General features: G+C 46.7%; 1 protein-coding gene across 2 annotated transcripts in view; it reads left to right on the top strand.

Annotated features, from left to right (window-relative positions):
- PDE6A (phosphodiesterase 6A) overlaps positions 1-21,081 on the top strand; it is a 73,933-nt gene extending 52,852 nt beyond the window's left edge. For both annotated transcript variants that reach the window (XM_041749549.1, XM_041749548.1), the window contains exons 14-22: positions 507-616; positions 2,084-2,171; positions 2,348-2,448; positions 2,859-2,966; positions 14,944-15,007; positions 15,297-15,371; positions 16,932-17,015; positions 18,517-18,664; positions 20,570-21,081. In XM_041749549.1, coding sequence (XP_041605483.1) covers positions 507-616; positions 2,084-2,171; positions 2,348-2,448; positions 2,859-2,966; positions 14,944-15,007; positions 15,297-15,371; positions 16,932-17,015; positions 18,517-18,664; positions 20,570-20,649 — 858 coding nt within the window. In that variant the 3' untranslated portion in view covers positions 20,650-21,081. The remainder of the gene's footprint in view (positions 1-506; positions 617-2,083; positions 2,172-2,347; positions 2,449-2,858; positions 2,967-14,943; positions 15,008-15,296; positions 15,372-16,931; positions 17,016-18,516; positions 18,665-20,569) is intronic.
- Positions 21,082-24,141: the final 3,060 nt, after the last annotated feature.

Below are 24,141 nucleotides of genomic sequence, written 5' to 3'. Positions count from 1 at the left end.
TCTTCCCCACCCTGTTCTCTAACACTCAGCATAAACAAGAAGTATTTGAAGGAGACTTAGGGAAAGATTCTTCTGGGCTGTGCTTAAACCAATAGACCAGTTTGGAGAGATTGCTTTGCCACTCTGGGCATATTCAAAAACCCTCCAGATCCTAAAACCTGGCAGCTGCAATTTCTCAACAGTCATTTAGTCCAGTGCCTACTACCTCCAGGGTGCAGACTGGGATACTGAGGCCCAGAGGGAGACGGGACCAGTTACTGTCACTCAGGAGTAGGGTGACCAACCATCTCCATTTGCCTGGAACTGTTCCAGTTCTAGTACGGAAAATCCCATATCCCTGAAAAACCCCAAGTCTCAGGCAAACATCTGGCCATGCTATTTATTGTGCCAGGGATAGAGCCAAGGTCAGACCTGTGTTTCCAAGCACCAGGCCCTCCCCCTCACACCTGTTCTGCTTCCAACCCCTGCAAGAAAGGAGTGAGTGGCACCTCTGATTGCTCTTCCAGACCGGAAAGCTGAAGCGATACTTCACAGACCTAGAGGCCTTGGCCATGGTCACCGCTGCCTTCTGCCATGACATTGACCACAGAGGCACCAATAACCTCTACCAGATGAAGTGAGTCAGCCCTCATGGTCCCCTCTCTCTACCTCCTGCTCCCATGATTCATTACCCAGATGAATAGCTTCCTACTTCCTCCTGCTCTGTGGCTCTTAGTAAACTCCTGTGATAGACAGAATAATGACTTCCAAATATATCCATGCCTTCATGCCTGGGGCCTGGGAATATGTTGCCTTCTACTGAAAGGGACTTTGCAGATGTGATTAAAGATCTTGAAATATACAGATTATCCTGGATTATCCAAGTGGTCCCCATGTAGTTAGAAAGGTCCTTATAAGAGGGAGATGAGAGGTCAGAGACAAGAGAGGATGCTATACCATTGGGTTTGAAGATGAAGGATGGGCCACAAGCCAAAGAATATAGGTGGCCTCTAGAAGCTAAGAGCAAAGGGAACGGATTGTCCCTTAGTGCCTCCAGAAGGAAAGCAGCTCTGTGGACCCATTTTAGACTCTGAACCCCAGAGCTATAAGATAATAAATCTTTACTACTTTAAGCCATTAACTTTGTGGTAATTTGCTATAGCAGCAATATATGGAGTGGGGTCCCTCCCACTCTCCCTTTCTACCTGCTGAATGAAATTAAGCCAAATGTTAGTAACTGATACTGGCTCATTCATTCACCTCATATTTGTAATGTTTTCTATAAGTGTTGTAGGCCCTATGCTAGGCAAAGGAGGTACCATGGTAGCAAAACAGACACAGTCCCTGTCCTCACATAGCTTATATTCCAGACAGCCTCTGAAACATGGTCCTTGAATTTAGTGGACCTTATGACCACATTGTAGGCTGGGTAGAGCAGGGACTAGTGTTACATTATGGAGGAAGAAACTAAGGCTCTGCCCAGGGCCCACAGTCTATAGGTCATAAACAAGCCCTAGTACCTGCTGCTGAGGCTAGAGGTCATGCTTATCTTGTGGGAAGCTAAGTATTGAGCTCAGTGCTTGGCACATAGTAAGCATTCCACAATATTTATTGAATAAAGACATGAATAAACACATGGCTTGTGGGAATTCAGCGGCTTCTCCTGAGATTCAAATATCATATCTAGGGCTTGGTCTTTAAAGTATGGCCCAGGGCCAATGTCCAATGGATGACTACGGGGAACCCATAAATCTCTAAAATTGCATATGGCATTGTATGTGTTTGTGCCTTTTGGGTACACACTATTCAACAGCCTCTCTAAGGAGTCCATGAGCCTAGAGAGGCTCGGAATCAGCTATGGAGAAAATTAAAGCCTGAGAATCAAGAGGCCTGACATCTAGTCTTATTTCCCACTCTCACCATGTGACAAACTCCTTATTTCTGGCCTTCAGCCTTACTGCCTACAGAACTAGAAGGGGGCAGGACTGGGTGAGGATAATATTTTTAACTTCTATCTTGGTCATTCCATGCCGACTCGTGTGTGTGTGTGTGTGTGTGTGTGTGTGTGTGTGTGTGTGCATGTGTGTGTGTGTTTCCCATTCAGGTCCCAGAACCCACTGGCCAAGCTCCATGGGTCCTCCATCTTGGAAAGACACCACTTGGAGTTCGGCAAAACGTTGCTGCGAGATGAGGTAGGATGGGTGGGGGCTTCTCACAAGAAGCTTGAGCGTGGCCCCACAGGGCTCTTCCCATTGGCCCGGGCAGCCTCTCCCATCATGATGACCTATCATCAGAGGTCATCATCAGTAGCTGCATGGCTATCCTACCAGCATCACTTCTCACATCTCTTCTACGGTTTTCTCTTTAGAGCCTGAATATCTTTCAAAACCTCAATCGCAGGCAGCACGAGCACGCCATCCACATGATGGATATAGCAATCATTGCCACAGACCTCGCCCTGTATTTCAAGTTGGTATTTCTTTTCATTTTAAGAACAAGAATAACAATAACAATGACTGTAATAATAACAAACGCCATAGATCCAATTGATTTAATATGTTCTGTGTGCCGGGCACAACACTTGTGCCACAGAACAGTAACTCTCAGTAAGATCCTGGAAGTTAGATAGTCTCACCCCCATTGTATCCATGAGACGCTGGAATGCAGGGGAAGAGATTTGCTCAGTAATAGCAGGTAACACAGTGGTGACAGAGTCTGGGTTAGAACCTAGGTCTTCACGCCCAGGCCTTGGTTCTTTCCACCTTGTTTTGTTAATTATGTTGTTTTCAGAAACCTCTGTCTGAAACAGGCAAAGTTAGAAGCTCGGGTGTTGCCTTACTCTAAGATGAGCTTCTTTAATAACCTGGTATGTTTTGCAGGAAGAGGACAATGTTCCAAAAGATCGTGGATCAGTCTAAAACATATGAAACTCAACAGGAGTGGACACAGTACATGATGCTGGAGCAGACACGGAAGGAAATTGTTATGTGAGTAAGACAGGGCTTTAACCCTGATTTTCCTAAGCCCAGGGTCCTGAGGTGAGATGCTGCACTGATAGGCCTTGGTGCCCTCAAGAGAGCTCTGGGACACTTGCCATTTTGGAGGCCTCCAATATCTGAAAACAATAAAGTTATGCCCAAATGGAGTTGCAGAAATTATGGTATATGTTTAATTTTGAATTTAACACTAAAATACAAGATAATATATTACTGTTTTATTTCTCTGTAACGAAAAGGACAATACTTGAAGTGTTGCTATCATAATATTCAGAATTTTGGTGGTAAAGTAATATAACTTTAAACGTGTTGATAAAACACAAAGGATTATGCCAATTATGATTTGAGTGATATCTGTGTATCACTCAAAATATGTAGGCTTAATTTTTTTAGCATACCTTTATATATGGCAATGTCCTACTATATAGCTCTTCTAGTCACAAATCAGGTACATGATTTATATTAAATTTATAGTCCCTTGTTGGCATGAGGCCTGATAATGGGAGTCACATTGGGGTTTTAAAAATGATTTTATTTATTTATTTGACAGAGAGAGAGAGAGAGCACAAGCAGGGAGAGTTGGAGAGGGAGAAGCAGGCTCCTTGCTGAGCAGGGAGCCCAACATGGGGCTGGATTCCCAGGACCCTGAGACCATGACCTGAGCCAAAGGCAGACACTTTATCAACTGAGCTACCCAGGCGCCTCCCTATTTCAGTTTTTAATGACTATCTTCTTTTGGTTCCCTCATGTGCCCCGTGATTCACCTCAAATGATGATGGGGTGAGAAGTGTAAATCTGAGGCCTTTTGTGACTATATGGCCCAAGCCAAATGGTCCCCTGGTTCCCCTGTGATGAGTCCTAGGTATTGATGGTAAGAGAAGATAAAGCTTGACCCAGTTCCCAGGGAAGTTATCAGGTTTTATCTCCAGATGCTTCTGTGGAGATGAGGCTTGATTAAATCACAAATGTTGCGAGTTCCTGCAACAGAGAAGGGGTGGCTGCTGGGATGGGCTCAGGGGAGAGGGACCAATGGCAGCCTGTCCTTCCCTGGGCCTTGCAGTTGTCCAGCCAGGCAGATCCCATGATCTTGAGGAGCTGTGTGACCTGTCCCCACTGAATACAGGGGCACGCTGAGGCTGTGGCTGCTCCCAGCTAGCTGCCTGATTTCAAACTGTGCAGCAGAAAAATTGATCAAGAAGGAAGCACATCTTATTCTTAGATAGAGGCACTTAATATTAAATGTTGTCTATTCTCCCTAATTAATTATTCATTTAAGGTGATTCCAAGGAAAATATTGACATTCTTTTTGGGATCATCAGGAAGCAATGCTAAAATTCTTATAAGAAATAAGTAAGCGGGATCCCTGGGTGGCGCAGCGGTTTGGCGCCTGCCTTCGGCCCAGGGCGCGATCCTGGAGACCCAGGATCGAATCCCACATCGGGCTCCCGGTGCATGGAGCCTGCTTCTCTGCCTCTCTGCCTCTCTCTCTCTCTCTCTCTGTGACTATCATAAATAAATAAATAAATAAAAATTAAGAAATAAGTAAGCAAGAAGAGTCAGAAAATCCTGAAATACAAGAGTAATGACAGGAAAAAACAGAACTAAAGGCAGTTCAGTCCTAGACATTAGTAGTACAGATCAGTGGGGCAGACTGGAAAGACTATGCCTGTGTTAAAAGTGGATATTTTTTTTAAGATTTTATTTATTTATTCATGATAGACATAGAGAGAGTGAGAGAGCGAGAGAGAGAGAGAGAGAGAGAGAGGCAGAGACACAGGCAGAGGGAGAAGCAGGCTCCATGCAGGGAGCCTGATGCGGGACTCGATCCCGGGACTCCAGGATCACAGCTTGGGCCAAAGGTAGGCGCTAAACCACTGAGCTACCCAGGGATCCCCCAAGAATGGATTTTATAAGTGCCTGGCTGATTCAGTCAGAACAGCATGAGACTCTTGATCTCAGGGTTGTGTGTTTGAGCCCCACATGGGGTGTAGAGATTACCTAAATAAATAAAACTTTTAAAAAGTGGATTGTATAGCAGTGAAGAAAGGAATAAGTTCATAAATGATGTTGGGATGGTAAGGTAGTCTAGTGGGTTTTTTTTTCTCCATTTCTTGGTGGACCCAAACTGGGTGTTCTATAGATTAACTCAATTCTGACACTAAATGGAGGTAGCATTCATTAGAACCCACAGGTTAAGGGCTAGTCCCACAAGACTGCCCCACCGCAGACATCAATTGCAAGTCAAGGTTACCACTTCTGCTTCTGACCCCCTGGCTACAAATTGGAGGTTCCCGTGACCCCATCCTTTGGTTTCTATTCATTTGCTAAAGCAACTCACAGAACTCAGAGAAACATTTATTTACTAATATTTACCAGTTGATTATAGAGGATAGTAATTATAAAGGATGCAGAAGAATAGCCAGATGAAGAGATACATAGAGTGAGGTTCAGAAGGGGATGGCTGGCACAAGAGCTTCCGTCCCTATGGTACTGGGGTGCTCCACCCTCCTTGCAAGTGGACACTTCACCAACCTGGAAGCTCATCAAATTGCCACTGTTTGAGTTTTACAGAGCTCAATCTGCAGGCCCCCTCCTTTCACAGAGGTTGATAGGTGGAGCTGGAAGTTCCTCTATTTGCTTGGACTTTCTGGTGTCCAGTCCCACCTTGAGCCTATTTAGGGACCTCGCACTAAGTCATGGTCATTAACATAAACTCATAGTGGGATTTCCATGAAGGGCATTCCTATCACTCAAGAAACTCCAAGGGATTGAGAAGCTTTGTTCCAGGAACCAAAAACAAAGACCAATTATATTTTGCATTAGACTGTAGGTGATCGCAAAGCTGGATCGCTATCTCACTCCTGTAGCAAAATAAGTTCCAGATGAACCAAGGATTTTAAAATGATGAGAAAACAAGCCAAAAAAAAAAAAAAAAAGGAAGAGAGGCAAAGGGGCATGGTAGAATTAAAAAGAATAATTTCAGAGTGAGCTTTTCTAAGTGTGACATAAAATTCAAAAGTCGTAAATAGATTGATAAATTTAACGACATAAAAAGTAGGGATTTTTGCCCAACACATGTAAAAACACATAGCTGAAGTCAGAATGCAGGGGGGAAGCTGGGGCAATATATCCAACAAAACTTCTGGCAGAAAAAGAGCCCATTTCCTTAGTAAATAAAGTGTTAATACAATTCAAGAAAAAGACTAATCCAATAGAAAAGTCGGCCAAACGCTCATTTCCCCCAGACATTTCCCAGAAAAGGAATTACAGAGGAAAATAAACATATGAAAACAGGATGGCCTTACTCAAAATCAGAGAAATGCAAAATAAAACTAGAACAAGATATGTTTTTGTTCTTCATGTCAGCCAAGATGAAGACGTTTGCAGGCACACTGTGCTGCAGGCAATCCCGTCTATGGCCATGGGCAGGTAAATAGACGCAGCCTCTGTGGAGGGCCACTCCTGTCCAACTGTAACCGCCCACACCCTGACCCAGCAGGTCCCGGTGCAGGACTCCCCCCGGCCGGGTACTGTCCCCCTTGCATGCCAACTGTGTACACCTTTGAACACAGCTCTTCAATGCAGCAGTATTCGTAATCATCAAAAAGATGAAAACACATATCCACGGATTGGAGAACGGGTTAACTACATGCCAGTATTTTCATACAACGGGATGTTATACAGACTCTACAGAGAATGATAGGATTTCCAAAATATAATGTTTAATTAAAAAAAAAAAAGGCCACAGGCAGGACTTCAATCACTGCAAAAGCCAAGGTAGTTTTAATTGGAAGTCTTCAAACTGAGGTACACGTACCCTACCTCTCCTACTCCCACTCCCAGCCCAAAGCCTTCCAAGAAATACATGGGCATCGATGGCCTCAAGGGAGTCAGTGTTCTCTTTCTAAATATTATCTTTCTGAGATAGCACACGAGTGAAGCATTGTCAGTTAGTTCCCTTACTCTTCTTTCTCCTTACAAAATAAAGTCAAACTCAGGCCTTCCCTGTCTGTCTCTGTCTCTGTCTCTCTCTCAGTCTCTCTCTCTCTATTTATAATGCAAAACAAGGCATTAGAGAAGGACAATTCTGTTCTGAATTGTACAGTGGGGCAGCAGGAGCTAAGGCATCTTTTATTTAACAATATTACTTCCTTCAGAGAATGTACCACTGTCCAGGGATGTCCTGCTGATATCAGGGCAAAGGGGGCATCAAAATAAGTTCTGATGGCGGCAGCACTGATTTAATCTGTGCCACTTTCTATTATCTATCTATTTACCATTTATCTTCTATCAATCATCTATCATTATCTATCTATCTATCTATCTATCTATCTATCTATCTATCTATCATCATGTATCTGTTCTACCTACATAACTAATCGATTTACCTACCTCTATCTTTCTTAGAACTGAAAAGAAAAAGTAAGATGGATGGCACTGGGATGCATTCTAACATGCTTATTTAAGTTGGCAAATAAAATCAGAATCTTTCTGACAAAAACATGTCTGATCTGCTTGCTCTAGTGGACAGTAACAGACAGGCATTTCCAATGATATTATATAGCAAACATTTCTGTAGATGAAATGAGTCAAGTCTGCAGCTTCAAAGTTTTGATGAAAACAGTTAAAACTTGTTCTAGGATAAAAGCACTTTGTAAAAAATATAACGCTGGAAAATATATTAAATTAATAATGTTTTAATTGATCTCACCCATTCTGAGTATCTTGGCTTAACCAGAATGCTGCAGAGAAAGTGTCAGGGGTGTAATTAATGGGAAAATCTTTATGGCATGCTTCCCAGAGATTGAGGAAGTGAGTGATTTCTAAGGTTTGCTTTAAACAAAATTGAAGGAGAACCTAATTGAATTGTCAGCTGATAGATCATTCAGACTAATGATCAGAGTATACTTTTTAACAGCTAATTTGGAAGAATTGAAAGAATTGAGTGACGTTGCTATAACAAAACTTCCATCCCCAAGGCTTCTAATTACTTGCATCTATAAAAAGAAGAGTCAGATTTTTAAATGGATGAATGGCTGATGGTTGGCATGAAACTGCTATGCCATTTAGATTTCTATGTATATGAAGAATGATGTAAAATTTCATTTTAAAAATGCCAGTATCGATTGGATGCCTGGGTGGCTCAGTTGATTAAACATTGCCTTTGGCTCAGCTCATGATCCCAGGGTCCTGGGATCAAGTCCCGCATTGGGGTTCCCTGCTCAGCGGGGAGTCTGCTTTTCCCTCTACTCCTCCCCGCTGCTTGTGCGCGTTTTCTCTCTCTCTCTCTGTCAAATAAATAAAATAAAAATAAAAAAATCTTTAAATAATAAATAAAATAAAATGCCAATATTTACAATATGCTTTGCATTAGCTCCTTTGCAAATATTTAAGCTTATGATGAAATTGTCAAGATGTCAACTTAAAAACACATAAAAGAGTAAGCGCTTCTCATCTGAAAACCTGTAAAGCAGAGTTTCTCAACCTCAAGGTTAGTGTTAATGCTGTTGACAGCTGGGGACAACTCTATGTTGTGGAGAGCTGTCCTGTGCATTGTAGGATGTTTAACAGCATCTCTGGTCTCTCCCTACAAGATGTCAGTAGCAGCCTCCTCTTTAGCTGTGACAATCAAAAATATCTCCCGGGGGGAAATATTGCCAAATATCCCCTAGGGGCAAAAGATAGTCCCTGAATGAACACCACTGCCATCAAGCAGTCTTGAGATCCATCGGTGACATAAAATTAGAGCTTCCCGCGTGGCTCCTCCTGTTACACAATGAAGGGCTTCCACACCAGACAGCCTGGGTTCAAGTCCCATCTCTCTCTCACTTACCGCTTGGTGTGACCTTGAGCAGGTCATTTCCCTCTCTGTGCCTCGGTTTTCTTATCTGCTCAAAGAACATGAAGGATCCTACCTCCTAACTCTACCTGATGGATTATCGTGGGGGCTGAGCAGGATTCTTCACAGTATGTAGTGGTGTTGGGAGCTTCCTGGGCTTTCATAAGATGTATGTGTTAGGTCTTTGTACAGTCCTCAGACCCGGAGCTCTAAACCCTTTTGGAATGTTCTGAGCTGTAGGAGTGATAGGAGTGTCTTTTGTTCTAATGAGGTGACTCTGGAGGACTGCAGGATGGGGGCTGATCCCCAGGAAGACTATAAGCCATGACTAGAAGCTTGGCAGTTTCAGCCCCACCCCCAATCTCTGGGCAGAACAGAGTGGCTGGAAACTGAGTTGGTCACCAATGGCCAATGATTTAATCAATCATGCTTACATGATTTAAAAAAAACCTCTGCAGAAACCTCTAAACAACAGAATGCGAAGGGCTGCCGGGTTGGGGAACACAAGGAGGTGCTGGGAGGGTGACATGTCCAAAGAGGGTGTAGAAACTTTGTATGCGCCCCATCTCCACCCCATACCTTCTCCCATACCTCTTGTCCATTGGCTATTCCTGAAGCATATCCTCTATAATAAACTGGTAAATGTTAGTAAAGAGTTCCCCTGAGTTGTGTGAGCTGTCCCTGCAAAATTTTGAATCCAAAGGTGGTGTTTGTGGGAATCCTTGACTTTGTGGCTACGTTGGGCAAAAGTGTGGGTAACCCAAGGACCTGATATTTGTGACTGCCCTCTGATGTGAGGGTTTTGCTTGTGGAGACTGAGCCCTTATACCCGTGGAGTCTGACAGGTGGTGTCAGAATTGAATCGCAGGACATGAAGTTGATGTCAGAATTGGTTGTGGTGAGGGAGAAAACACGTCCCCCCCCCACCCCGCCACCCCAGTGCTTCGATTAACTTGGAGGGCTCCTGTCAGTGAACCCCCTGTAGTCTAAGGTCACACCTAACCCCTTGACACATTCTAAACCCACTGATTTTCACTGGCTGCACAGCTAGTTTCTAGGTCACCCTACATTGTATATTTATATTGGGCTGAGGTGTGAAAGTAACTCTAGATTGAGGGTGTGACTGCCCGTTCTTCCTGAAATCCCTCATGTCTCCACTTAATTTCCAGTTTCATTCCTCACAGTCTGACCAGACCATGAGTTGGAAGGGCTCTGGGACCCTCTAGCTCTGGGGTGTAAGGCCTGCCACCTGTTTTTGTACCTCTCATGAGCTAAAATGCCTATTACATTTTTAAATGTTTGTGGGGGGAGAATCAAAAGAGGAATATTTCCTGACAAATAAAAAGTCTAAGAAGTTTGAATTTCAGTACCTGTAAGTAACATTTTATTTTTCTACACAGGGCCACATTATGACTTCGGGGGGTCCTAGGCACTTTGGCCTCTGTGGCTTCTTCCTTTATTAAAATAAATTTTTTTATTTTTTTAGTTTTTATTTATTTATGATAGTCAGAGAGAGAGAGAGAGAGAGAGAGATTGGCAGAGACATAGGTAGAGGGAGAAGCAGGCTCCATACACCGGGAGCCTGATGTGGGATTCGATCCCGGGTCTCCAGGATCGCGCCCTGGGCCAAAGGCAGGCGCCAAACCGCTGCACCACCCAGGGATCCCTAAAATAAATTTTTTAAAATGGTATTTTATGACTGTGCTGGTATAAAGACAAATATAATGTGGGCTGAATTCACTCTTACATCTTTGTCATTATTATATGATTGTTTTCTTCTGACCTGAAAAGAAATTAAAATTCAAACATTTTCATGGGCCCCTAAAAGTATCCTGGGCGCTCTGCCTTTACTTGCCTCTGGCTGCTTTCACACCACGATGCCAGAGTTGAGTAGTTGAAATAGAACCCACGTGGTCTGCAGAACCGAAGCTATTTACCATCTGTCCCTTTATAGAGAAAGTTTTCCAGCTCCTGGTCTAGTGTTTTATAAACGAGAGACTGAGGACCAGAGAGACAATGTGACTTACCTGGTGTCACACATGCATTACGGGAGCATCAGTGACTGGAGTCACCCTCCCCCTCTCCTGCACGCCTCCAGCTTTCTCAGGCTTCTGTAGGCCTTCCCCCGCAGGCCGCACCCTCCAGGCCAGGTGCAATTCCAGAAGTGTCTGAATGCCAGGCTGGGTTGGCTGGGGTGCTTGCAGGGCCAGCCAGGGGGCAGGGAGAAGTGCCACTGAGCCGCACAGCCTCTCAGAAGAGACATTTGCCTTGAGGATGGGCCAGGTGAGCAGGAGTCCTGCTTGCTGCCAGCGGCCCAGCCCTGTGCACCTGGGCAACCCTGTTTAATGTGATGAAGGTGATGATAATGAAGATGAGGACAATGTGTGCACTCACAGGGCCGTCGTATGTGACAGTCACAGTGGCCCAGGAGACGGCATGTATTACATCAAACCTGTGTGAAATTGCTGACTTTGGGTTGGTTTTGACCCACAAAGTCAGAATTTCGTGATCCAAGCTAATATGATGATCTCCTTTTACAAAGGAACAGAGGCTCAAAGACACTAAGTCACTTGTCCTGGACACAGGAAGTAAGGAGAAGAGCAGACCTCTAGTTGCTCTGATTCCAAAGCCCTGCATGTCCTCCCACTCAGCTCCGTGCCCTCCTCCCCTGGATGCCCCTTGCTCACCCAGAACGGCTAAGGTTCACATGTCTCCACATCTAAAGTCTTCATGACTTGTGCTCTTGTCTGCCTGGTAACCCCATTGTCTTTTGCCCTCCCCCATCCTGACACCTCCCTCTTCCTGACTTTGCATGTCTCATCTGTCCCCACGCCCTGTTGAGTTTACTCCTTCAATGCCTTGTTTATCTGGATACTTGTCCTGGTCCTGCAATGGCTTCCTGGCTGGACTCCCTGCTGGTGTTCCCGTCCCCTCCACACTAAAGCCACAGTGACCCTGGAAAACACAAATCTGATGCTTTCACCCTTCTGTTCCAACTCTTCTTCAGTGGCTTTTCCTGTTGTTCTTGGCAAGAAGACGTTCCCCCGCCATGGTCCAGGCTCTGTGGGCCTGCCTTTTTGTCTCTTGGGCCTCATCTTACCCCCTTTCCTGCTGCTTCTTGAGCTCCTCCCACCTTCTAGCTCTTTGAATGTGCCAGGCTTCCTTCCACCAGGGCCTTTGCAATAGATGTTGTCTCTGCCAGGATTGTGTCTCCCCATCCACTTCTTTATAAAATTTACAGCTACACTGCCTGCAGATATCAGCTCACAGGTCACTTCCAGGAGGGAGCTCTCCCTGACATTTCAGACCTATTCTCCTAGAATCGAATTCCTTTCCCTCAGAGCAGTTGTTTACATGCTTACACTCATCTGTGTGGTAAATATGTGACCGCCCCCCCCCCAATGTATGTGTAAGCTCTCTGAGAGCAGGAACGCTGATGAGTGCAGGGTAGATAGATGAAGGCTCCGCTCCCTACAGTCACCTCCTGGATGACCCTCTGCCCTATGGCAATCCTGGGCAACTCCACTGCATCTCTGCTTACTGTATCCTCTCTTGGAGAACTCCTATGCAGCCCTGTCATCTCTTGCATATCCCCTGAGCTACATATTTTTTTTTCTCTTACACCTTGTACTTCTTTATGCCATCTCACTGAGCATATTGTGAAAACAGCTTTTTGCTCTCTGTTCTCTGAGTGACTGTGAGCTCTCTGTCAGCCTCTGTGAATGCCCGATAGCTAGCATAGCACCTTTGCCCCACAGCACTTAAGGAGGTGGTGCTGACATGCAATGCCTTGTCTTTAGGGCATGAGGCTTTGGATTTGCTTTCCTGGCACCCTGAAGTCCTCACTTCCCTGCTCCCCCACTCCCAGGCACACAATCTCTGTCTATAAAACACCTGGGTGTGTTTCCCCTACAGTGGGAGTGATTTTCACATGAACTCTCCAGCCAAAGAAAGTAAACATCCAGTGTTCTCCTGAAGCCACGCCTAGCTGTGGACTGAAAATGTGGACACTGATGGGTAATAAGGAACCAGGGACTCTTGTGTGCACAGCCGGACATTCACTTGCTTAGTTTATTTGATGGTAACGTGTCTATGACACTTGATATTAAGCATAGGGCACATGTTTTGAAGCTATTACATAGCTATAGTTGTTTCTTTTTTTTAACATTTTTAAAAAAATTTTTATTTATTCAGAGAAAGAGAGAGACTGAGAGGCAGAGACACAGGCAGAGGGAGAAGCGGGCTCCATGCAGGGAGCCTGACGCGGGACTCAATCCTGGGTCTCCAGGATCAGACCCCGGGCTGCAGGCGGCGCTAAACCGCTGCGCCACCGGGGGTGCCTGCTATAGTTGTTTCAAAGGAAATGTATGCATTTCTGAAAGCTTAAAGAATCCTACGAATTTTTGAGGGTTTACTTAATGAAAGATCACCAAACCTGTTAGAATTTCATGAATAACTCTTTATTGAAGTACAGTTGACACACAGTGTTACATTGGTTTCAGGTGTACAACATAGTGATTGGACAAGTCTGAAGGTTATGCATCACTCCCTACAAGTGTAGCTCCCATCTGCCACCACACGACACTGTGACAAGATTACTGACTGTATTCCCTAGGCTATGCCTTTCATCCTCTTGACTTACTCATCCCATAACTGGAAACCTGTCTCTGCCACTCCTCTTCCCCCATTTTGCCCAGCCCCCCAGCCCCCTCTCCTCTGGCAACCGCCCATTTGTTCCATGAGTTATTCTGAAGGCTTCCCAGACCAGCTGATATGAATTATGCCAGATACACCTGGTTAATTGTAAAATTGTCCAAATAGCAAGACCCCCGGCCTTCTCCAACTCTCCCATTTCCCCAGCCGCTGCCCACCTGCCTCACTGAGTTTCACCAAATCCCGCAGACCCCAGCAAGGTGGCCTGACCAGCAGACACTGCAGCAGGTCAGGCCCTCCTGTGCTCCTGCCTGAATCACTGCAGCAGTCCCCTCCTTCCTTCCCACCCTCTCCTTTCTGCTCCATCCTCCAGGTGCTGCCAACCTGCTGGCCTGCAGCACAGCTCTAAAGAGGTCATGACCAGGCCCTCAACCTTCAGTAGCTCTCCACGGCTTATCAGATACAGTTTCCATTTCCCAGCTTGGAATGTCATGTCCCCACCACATGCTCCTGCGTTCCCATCCTGGATGTGGATGCCACGGCACCCCCATCTCTGAAACACCTTCTCAGATTCCACCCTCCCCCCACCCCAGTTCTTTGTCCACGTCCCTTCTTGTCTGTCTTATATTGTACGGACCTAGGTAATAATACCTGTCTTACCTTCTTCCTGTTGTTGCAAAACTGCTTTCAGAGTTCATGTCTTAATCCCTTCTATTCCTAATTCTTCCTTCTACTTCTTAATGCAAGGCTTCCTAAAACGACTGACGGGGTACTTCTTATATGGTGCGTTTTCAATGGAGGTGATATCAGCCACCACCCCAGGCAAAAAGTAGTTCTTGGAGGAGAGGCAAAAAACCTTATGTATTACAGTGACCTGTGGCCCTCCAGACAGATATACAGCATGGCCATGGTCTTAAGATTTCCTGGTGGAGTGATTACAGAAAAAAATGTGCATAGAGGCTGTTTGACGTGGAAGGTGGAGGATGATGAGATAAAGCTTAAGAAACATTGGTCTCCACTAGACAAGAGAGCAAAAACTCCAGAGAGGTGCTGAGACTGAAATGAAATCGATGTTTCAAAGTGCCTAGAGCAGTGCGTGTCACCATAATAAAAACCCGATGTATGTTAATGATTATCACCAGTATTTATTGGGCACATACTATGTCCAGACCCTGTGCTATGATTTTTACACACATGATCTCACTTAAACTAGCACCTGTCTGATGAGGAAAGTACCACTATTATTACAGATAAGGAAACTGAGGCTTACAGAGGTTGGTTTAATTGCCCCATGCCTAACTGCTGGTCATTGGCAGAGGCAGGATTTTAACCACTGACTGCAAAGCCTGCGCTCCAAAGGCAATGCAGCAGTGGCCTCCTCCTCGCAATGCGGTGCGGAGACAGGAGAGATGGTTGGAGTTAACCAGCACTTGCGGCCTTAATTAGCTCCAGGCTGATGGATGTCCTTGTGTGCAGGGCCATGATGATGACCGCCTGTGATCTCTCAGCCATCACCAAGCCCTGGGAGGTGCAGAGTAAGGTATGGAGCCCTCCTGACCTGAGAGGAGGGGAGTCCTGGCATCATGACAGCAGCCAATGCGGCTCGGACTCCCAGCTCCAGAGGCAGCCCACCTTCGTCTCATCTGCCAAGACATGGAAACCACTTTAGTGCCTCTCCAGTGATGACAACAAAGGGGGTGGTGACGCAGTGGTGGGGTTTAAGTTTTCACTGAGCTGGAAAACCAGGAAGGGTGGGAACAGGGGTTGGAGGACCGGGGCTGGGGCTTGACTCTGGGGGGCGTGTGTGTGTGGGGGTCTGCCTATTGCAGGTAGCTCTACTGGTTGCTGCCGAATTCTGGGAACAAGGTGACCTGGAGCGCACAGTGCTGCAGCAGAATCCCATTGTGAGTAGGGGGGCGGATGTCAGCCTGATGTTGAGCTTGTGCGATCATGACCCCTGACATAGGTGCATGTGATCCTACCATAGAGACGATCTTTTCCTGTTGTACTGATTCTCAAAGTATCGTCCCCAGGCTACCATCAACCTCATTACTTGGGGACATATTAGAGATGCAAATTCACAGGCCCCACCCTAGACTTTCCTAAGCAGAAACTCTGGAGGTAGGCTCAGCAAATGTGTGCCCTCCTATATAATAAGCCCTCCTAAAGTTTGGGTACGTATCCTTGGCTCACTCAGCTAGGTAGAGGTTGACAAGAGAACACAAAAACAGATTTCCTCTCAGTTCCAAAAGGCTAGGGGGCCACCTCTCGAGGCCCTGTTTTGACAGTAGAGTGTACAGGGGAAGACCTTGGCAAGCTGAACACCCATCAACATTGAAGAAGCTTGGCTGGGAGAGTCAGTCGGCTCCCCACCCAAGCTGGGGAGCCCAGGAAGCGAGATTCACTAAGGTCCTGAGCCAGGGCAGGGCTAGGAAGCAGAGGTGGGATAAGAGGGAGAGACATCCTGGGGACAGAGCCACTGATGGAGATAGGGACTATAGGGACGGGTGAAGCCTGTGGCAGTGCCGAGGAGGCGGGGCCCCCTGTGTGGGGCTTGGGCAGGGGCTGAGAGGGACAGGCAGTGAGCGGTGTGCCAGTCTGAATGCAAGCATGCAGGGAGCATCCCAACTTGAGTAGCAGGGGGCCACGGATTGGGATCTCTTTTCTTTCTTTTCCACATTTTCACTCAGATGAGTGAACAAACTCTAGAGACCCATCAGCCAGGTTCAACCACAATCCCTAGTGACGGGTCAGCCATTCTTGTTTTATCTATCCCTCCACCCCCAGGCATTTTCCTATCTTTTGGTTGAAGTATTTTAAAGAAAATTCCAGATGTTATCATTTTTTCCATAAATACTTCAGTTGTATGGGTCTCTAAAAGATAAGAAAAACACGAGGCATGTGTGCGTACCCCCTCCCAGTACCACTGTGATGCTCACAAAATTAGTAATTCTTTAAAATCATATAACCGTCAACCTCTGTTCATTTTCCCTCATCAAATGAGAGAAATAATTAGGGAGATATGCTCAAATCAGGATCCAGTCAAGCATCACTCACACTCCCTCTGGTTGTTAGGTCTCCTGAGCCTCTTTCAACACATAGCAGTTTTCTGGTTGTTGTTGTTTTTAATATGCCATGTATTTTATTTGTTGAAGACTGTGGGTCTTCAACCCACAACTGTTGTATAGTTTCCCACATTCTGGATTCAGTTGATGGCACCTACATGGTGTTATTTAATATGTTCCTTTATTTGCTGATTATTTCCAGCAAACCACTAGTCAGATCTGGAAACTTGAGGAGTTCAGGTTTAGTTGGGTGTTTTGTTTTGTTTTGTTTTTTGTTTTGTTTTGTTTTGTTTTGTTTTGTTTTGTTTAACAAGAATGGTTCATAGGTAGGGTGGGTCCCTTTTAATGCATCATGCCAGGAGGAGCCCAGTACAGCTAACTCTTTCTCTGCCATGACAGCCCATGATGGACAGGAACAAGGCAGATGAACTCCCCAAGCTTCAAGTCGGCTTCATTGACTTTGTTTGCACCTTTGTCTACAAGGTAGGTGCTTTGCTTCCTCAGGCCCGATGAGATAGCTTTGAGAAACCGGAAATTCCCGAACACCATCAGGAATAATAAACCCTGACTAGTGACCAGTGGGTGATAGTTTACAAAGAGCTTCTCCTCTGCAAAGGCATTTGGTCCTCAGGACAAAACAATGGGGTCTTGAGTGACTATCTGCCTAGGCCAGAGCCTGGAGCTTCACACCCTCTAGTTGCTCAACACCATAGGGACAGATGACTAAGCATGGTTCCAGACAGGAAAGGGGGAGCTCTATCAGACACACACTCTCCTAACTTCCCTAGCTGGTGGAAATGTGATAGGTCAAGGTACCCAACTGTCAAAAGATAATGTGGAATTTCTTTGAGCTCTTGCTCAGAGAAAACCCACTGCTCCCAACTCCATGTGATTTGTGCTACCATCTGCCTCCCATTTGTTATTTTTATTTTGGTCATGTGTAACACGAGGAGGCAGAGGTCAGACGTGAGAAATGACAGGGCCAGCATCACAGGAGTCAGCCATGCACCAGGACTAGAGCCAGGGCACCTGATCCCTAGTCCGGGGCTCTTTCTGCTGTGCTAGGGACAAGTGCCTCTCCAAAATACTGTGGCTAATGGGGGTCCTCTGAGTAAACGTGATCCCCACTATCATCAGCAAGGTTATTAAACCAGGTAGGCGAGGCTGAGTGCCCTAAGTGCGCTCTCACAGCCCTGTGAGGTAGGTTGTTACCCTGTGCTGACTTTATGGCTGGGGCTGAGCTCTGTAGGTCACACGGCTTGTGGCAGAGCTGGATCCAAACCCAGGCAGCTCAGAGCACCACCGGCTCTGGCTGGAACTCGGCAGCGGGCCCTGGATTTACCCTTCTCACCGTGAGCTAATCTATCCCAGCAGCCTGCCTGCTGGATTTTCTCCCCTGCGAAAGTAGGAGGGGTGCATCCTGTTTTCCCACCTCCCAGGAGTTTCTGGGGATCAAAGGAGATGAAGCGCTTTATCAATTATGTGCTGTGCTCAAAGGCTATATTTTTATTCCTGGAGTTAAGAGACCTCAAGAATCCCCTTCATGAATCCCAGTCTCACTCAGCAAATGCTTCCCGGTATCTTTATGCCCCAGACGCTGTGCTGAGCCGGGGCCACCCCAGTGAACAAGGCGCCCCTGTCCCTGCCCTCTCCAAGGTCACAGCCCCTGGGGGAGACCGGCAAAGGGAGTCCTTGCGATGGAGTGAGATGTGGAAAAGAGGCTTTGGGAGCTTCTAACTGGGGACTCTACTTACCCAGAGGGTTCAAAATGGTGCAAGGGCGGGGGGAGTGACTCAGGAGGGGTTCAGAAGCCGAGTGAAGGCCTCACTCCCTTCATCCTGAAGGCCAGGCTGCCACAGGAGGGTCAACACACAGGGACCACTGGGTGATGGGACGCCCACCGCCCCAAGCCGCTCACTGCTGTGTCTCCCTGGCCCCGGACCCTGGCGCGTGGCCCCTGCCCCAGAGGCTCGCTCTCTTCCAGGAATTCTCCCGTTTCCACGAGGAGATCACTCCCATGCTGGATGGGATCACCAACAACCGCAAGGAGTGGAAGGCGCTCGCCGATGAGTACGACACCAAGATGAAGGCCCTGGAGGAGGAGAAGCAGAAGCAGCAGGCAGCCAAGCAAGGTCTGTGGGCCGCGGGCAGGGGCGACACGCAGCCCGTCCCCACACATGACACTCACAGCGTGCCTGGCCTGGTCTCAGAGCCTCATGCGGGTGGTCCCATCCGGGCTTCCCTCATTCTGCATATGAGGGCCCTGAGGTCGCCGAGATGAAGCACCATGGCCAAGTGACACAGTCCGTGGCAAGGCTCGTTCCCAAGATTGAATCTCCCAGCCAGGACCCCCGACTGTCCCCCAACCAGTGTAGGCCGGATTCCAATTCCAAGGCTGTGCAGAGGGCCCTCCCCAGGGGCAAAGGAGAAAAGCTAGAATTGTTCTTTGAAGGAATTTGAGGGGTCGTATTTCTGGCCTTTCATTAGTTGTTTGAATGCCCTCTATACCATCGTGAGCCTTTGCTTGCACACTACCAGTGATGGAGCGCTCACTACCATACGTGACATCCTCATGCAGTACCACTATTAGAAAGCTCTTCTGTGACCCGCAATCCTCCTGGTTGAAATCTCCACCTAGTGGCCATAGTCCTGCCTCCAGGAATCAAATGGGATTTGCTTGCTCCAGCTCTTCCCAACTGACACACACTCTCCCTCCCTCAGGTCATTTCTTTGACTGGTTGAGTGAGTCCAGTTCTCTCATAGGACATGACTTGTGGTCCAGGCCTCACTCTCAGGGCCCTCCTCCGCACACCTGCCCCTCCGCCGTGCTCTTAACACGGACGCTGTCATGACTCTAGTGCCACCCAGGCCATCATGGGGTGATTCTAAACCGGTGGCTGCAAACGTGGAGCTACTGTTTACATTTTGCAAGTTATGCTTTTTGCACAGCTCCAGGAGGTGTCCTGTACATTACAGTCATCATAGGTTTGGGCTATCTTAGAGATTCATTTATTGTATTTTAAAGAGAGGGGGAAAGAGAGAGCATGAGCTGGGGGGAGAGGCCAAGGGAGAGGGAGTGAGAGATTCCCAAGCAGACTCAGCACTGAGCCTGACGTGGGGCTTGAGCTCATGACTCTGAGATCACAACCTGAGCTGAAACCAAGAGTTGGAGGCTTAACCACTTGAGCCAACCAGGAACCCCCTTTATCATAGATTTGTATGGTTATTACAATTTTCCAGAAATGGCAGTAAAGTGTCCTAAGGAAGATGCATCTTTTTCTAATTTGCAAATTATCTTTTGGGCTTGCGGCAGGTCTTGTAGCCTGCAGATATCTTTTGTTTGGCCTGTATTCTTTTAATGTGAATTTGCTGTCCATGTTTTAAAATTAGGATATTTCAGGGGCACCTGGGTGGCTCAGTCAGTTAAGCATCTACCTTTGGCTCAGGTCATGAGCCCAGGGTCCTGGGATCAAACCCAGCATCAGGCTCCCTGCTCAGTGGGGGGCCTGCTTCTCCCTCTCCCTCTCCCTCTGCCCTTTTCCCCCTCCCCGGCTTGTACACACACACATTCTCGCTCTCAAATAAATTTACCTTTAAGAAATAAAGTAAAATAAAATTGGGATATTTCAGATTTTTTTGAAAAATCGATATTTGCAGTATTTCTTTTTTAAAAGATCACTCTTTGGCCATACCAGTCTGCATTTCTGCAGAACAGTTAGCTGGAGCTGAGTGGCAACTGCCCCCTTTAGATAAGACAGAAGATCTCTCCAGTTTGCCACAGTCTCCACCACTCCCTGTTGCCTCCCAGAAGTACCAAGTGCCAGTTGCCATTTATCATCATGATTGTGCTGCTCTTATTCTACCTCTCATTCTTGATTTCTCTGATTCTCCTTACACTTGGCTTGCCTTCTGCATGTGTGATTATCTGTGAGCTTCAGAAAGCCCCTGAGTTTGCAACTTGGTCTAAACCTGGGCAAAGGGGAAGCGCATGGTAGTTTCCTCTCACCTAGTGGGTTCTCTTTCCTATCTGATTGCAGGGGCAGCAGGAGATCAGCCGGGGGGCAACCCCAGCCCAGCGGGGGGCGCACCTGCATCCAAGTCCTGCTGCATCCAGTAACGCTGCCTGGCATCAGCTGCACCGAATGGCACCACCCTTCCTGGAAAGAGACCACCCAAGCCAGCGGAAAACCAAAACCCTGCTTGTGAAGTAAAATAGTAATCGGATTTGAAAGCTGGGAGAGAATTTAGCTTACATTTCATCTAGTGGTTTTCGAACACTTTTTCAGTTTTGAATACTTTTTACTGAGCTAAAACCAACATTCTAGTTTTAATAGACATCAATTAAACATTTAATTAAGGCCAAGTTCATTTGCTTGCTTAGAATCATTTTCACTCTTATATTTCCATTTTATGTTTTCTTATAAGAATTGTCAAGCATCCTCAAAAGTAGAGAATTGTTCAGTGAATCCTTCCCTCCTCATCACCCAGATTCCAATATCAAGGTTTTGCCCCATTTGCTTCATCCATTCTTTTACATTTCTTTTGCATTTTTTTTCTTAGCTGAAGTATTTTCTGTATTAAATTGGTGGTCTTTTTTCTTTTTTTTTTTTTTTAAGTGTTTTTATTGATTGAAGTAACCTCTACACACAACATGGGGCTTGAACTCACAACCCCAAGATCAAGAGTCGCATGCTCTTCTCCAAAGGAACCAGCCAGGTGCCCTTTAGCTGATGTATGTACAAGCACATTCCAGACATATCATTTCACTGCTTCATGACACATCTTTAAAAACATCTGGGTGTTTTCTCATAGAACCACATCATTATCACATGCAGGCAATGAACACCATATCCAGTTGTGGTAGATGCGGTGATGAGCTGGAGAGACATTTCTTAAAGAGTAAAGGACCTGTGGTCCCTGCAGCACCCAGTGGTGTCCCACAGCCCTCAGAGATGACCTCAGCTGTGGGGAGACACTTTGCCCACAGCCATGCCCTTTCCTGGGATGTCCTACACACAATGACAGACCCACGCCAGGGGTTAAGGCCTGGCCACCTTGGCTCCCCGCACAAGACAACTCCAAAGGGCCCTTCTCACTCAAGGATTCCTCATGGGGTCACCACGGCTGTCACCGGAGCTCCATCACAGCTCAGCTTCTCCCTCTGCCCATTTCTACTGCCTTCCCTTCCCCAGGAGTTGGTCCCATGGACATGCCTTAATAAACAGCCTGCAGACCAAGACTCCTGCAGAGGCTGCTTTCTGGGAGGCCAGCTGGGGATACCTGTCCATCGTGGTCTCACCCCCTATGTCGCCAAAGTGTCCTAATTAGTTGGTTTGCTTGAATCTGACCCAAAGGTCACACTTTAATTGCTATGTCTCTTAAGCCTCTTTCAATCTACAAAAGCGCTCCCTCCTCTTTTTCCTTTGCCAGTGATTTGTTGCAGAAACAGTGTCTGTTGCCCCATATTCTGGATTTACCCATTTGGCTCCTTGTGGTGGTGTCTTTCTCCTCTGTCCCTGGTGGCCGGTAGCTCTAGAACTTCTCTTCCTCCCAGAGAGACTGTCTTAAAGCAGATACTAATGTATTAGAGCATTTGCTTGGAGGAGGGGACCAGAGGGTTTCTCCAAACTATAAACCAGGATCTCCTCTAACCCTCCTTTTTACATAAATGAGGAAATTGAAGGCCCATAAGAGGACAAGCTGGGCCAAGTTCATGGCACAGTTCCCTGCCTGCCCTCAAGAATCAGATCCCTGAAGTCCCAGAGAACACAGCATACAGAGCACATGTCCCTATGACTTCCATAGCAGATCAATCCCAGCTCCTGACGCATGAGCCTGCCCAGGTTTGCAGGTCATGATGTCATTAGAGAGCTGGGTCTCGAACCCTCCTCTTTTAACTCTCAGGTTAGATTCTTCAGCCCTCCCCAAATTGACAATCTCAGAGCAGTAGTCTTTAAACAGAGACATGTCCCTAAGCACGCCACATGTAGTGGTTAAGTGGCAGGGTAAAGAGGAGAGGTATGTGTCACTCAGGAACATACAGATGCTGGTCCTGGCTCCATTCCTTGGGCAAGTTCCCCCTGCTTTCCCCAGCCCTCAGACTTCCCCATCTGTCAAATGAGAGTCACAATCCTCACCATGCCTCGCACGGCGCTGTGGTTAGCACCCATAAGACGGTGCATGAGGATAGCAGCTTATGTCGATTGTCTCCCATGACGTCCGAGGTACTGTTCACGATCTTAAATTTCATCTTCACAGCCCTATGAGGTAGAAACTATCACTAGTCTCGTTTATCACATGATGAGGAGACTCAGAGAGGGTAAGAAACCTGCCCTTGGACACCCAGCTGGTAAGTGGTAGAGTCAAGACTCAAAGCCAATCAGCCGGACACCAGGCTCCTGGCTTGTCACCATTTCCCCTGCACCATACTGCTTCTGAGAATCAGCTGTTTTAGAACGGAAGGGACCTCTGAGTTCATCTAAGCAGATCATCTGGCATAGTCGGGAACCAGGGGCCAAAGAGGCGGCTTGTGCAAGTTTGCAAAATATCCAAGTGGCAGAGTTGGGTCTCAAACACAGGTCTTGAGCCTCTAAAGCTCTCACACCATTGAATGTATCTTTGAAGGGATTATTTCTGTGACTCTGTGGCTTGGCTGCCTCTCTCGCCATGTACAGTCATCAGGCCACGGATAGGATCCACTCACTCATCCATTCAGGAATTCCCAAGCAATAGGGCTGGGCACCCCGCCATGAATGGAGAAGCAGCCCTGCTTTCCTGGACTTTACCATCGAGTAAGAGGGCGACAGATACTGAGCAATCAGTCACCTGGATAACCTCTGTAAAGACTAACTTGTACCCTGCTGCCCAGCGGAAACATCCTCATTCATCTGAACGGAAAATATCATGGTGTGCGCCTTTCCAACTGCAAAGTCTAAACCATTTCCAGATTGAGAAAATAAATCACATGAAAATGAGAGCTAGTTTCCGTAGGAAATCAACAACTTACAAACAGTGTGCACAGAACATAAAGTGGAACGGCTTAGTGCACTTGTTCTTGTGTATCTAGGATTTCTTCCCCAATGTTTCAACCCTTCGGGGGCACATGGCGATCCATGGGTCTCTTGCACTCCAACTGCACTTAGAAAATAAAGCAAAGGCAGCTTTAAGGCAAAATAAAGGCTAAACCCAAGAGAGCTTGAAACCAAGGAAACAACACATACATCATCCAGGATGGAGAGTCATGTCTTGACCGCTCTTGCTGGGAGCAAGTGAGCAAAGGAAAACACTGCAAAGTCACCCAAATGCAGCACACAATTCAAGCCTGTTCTGCACATCCCCTGGCCAGAAATGAGTTTTTTGTGTGATTTCTTTTTTCTTTTTCTTCTCTCTTTTTTTTTTTCCACCCGAAAGTGTTTTGTAGTTGTCAGTTGGTGAGGGTTTTTGCTTTGAAAACATGTCAAAATATCGCTTCTGGCATGTTTATTTAGTGTGCTCGTGTGAAAAAGGAGTCGCAGGCAAACAAGGAAGTCCTTGTGCAGAAAGTGGGAGAGCTTTTCTAAAAGTCATGGCCAAAAGCTGATCATGGAATGGCTGTCATGAGAGGCTATGG

This window comes from Vulpes lagopus, chromosome 3 (assembly GCF_018345385.1).
Source record: "Vulpes lagopus strain Blue_001 chromosome 3, ASM1834538v1, whole genome shotgun sequence".
Lineage (NCBI taxonomy): Eukaryota > Metazoa > Chordata > Mammalia > Carnivora > Canidae > Vulpes > Vulpes lagopus.
Note: the sequence above shows the minus strand (reverse complement) of the source record. Positions and strands in the feature narration are given on the sequence as shown.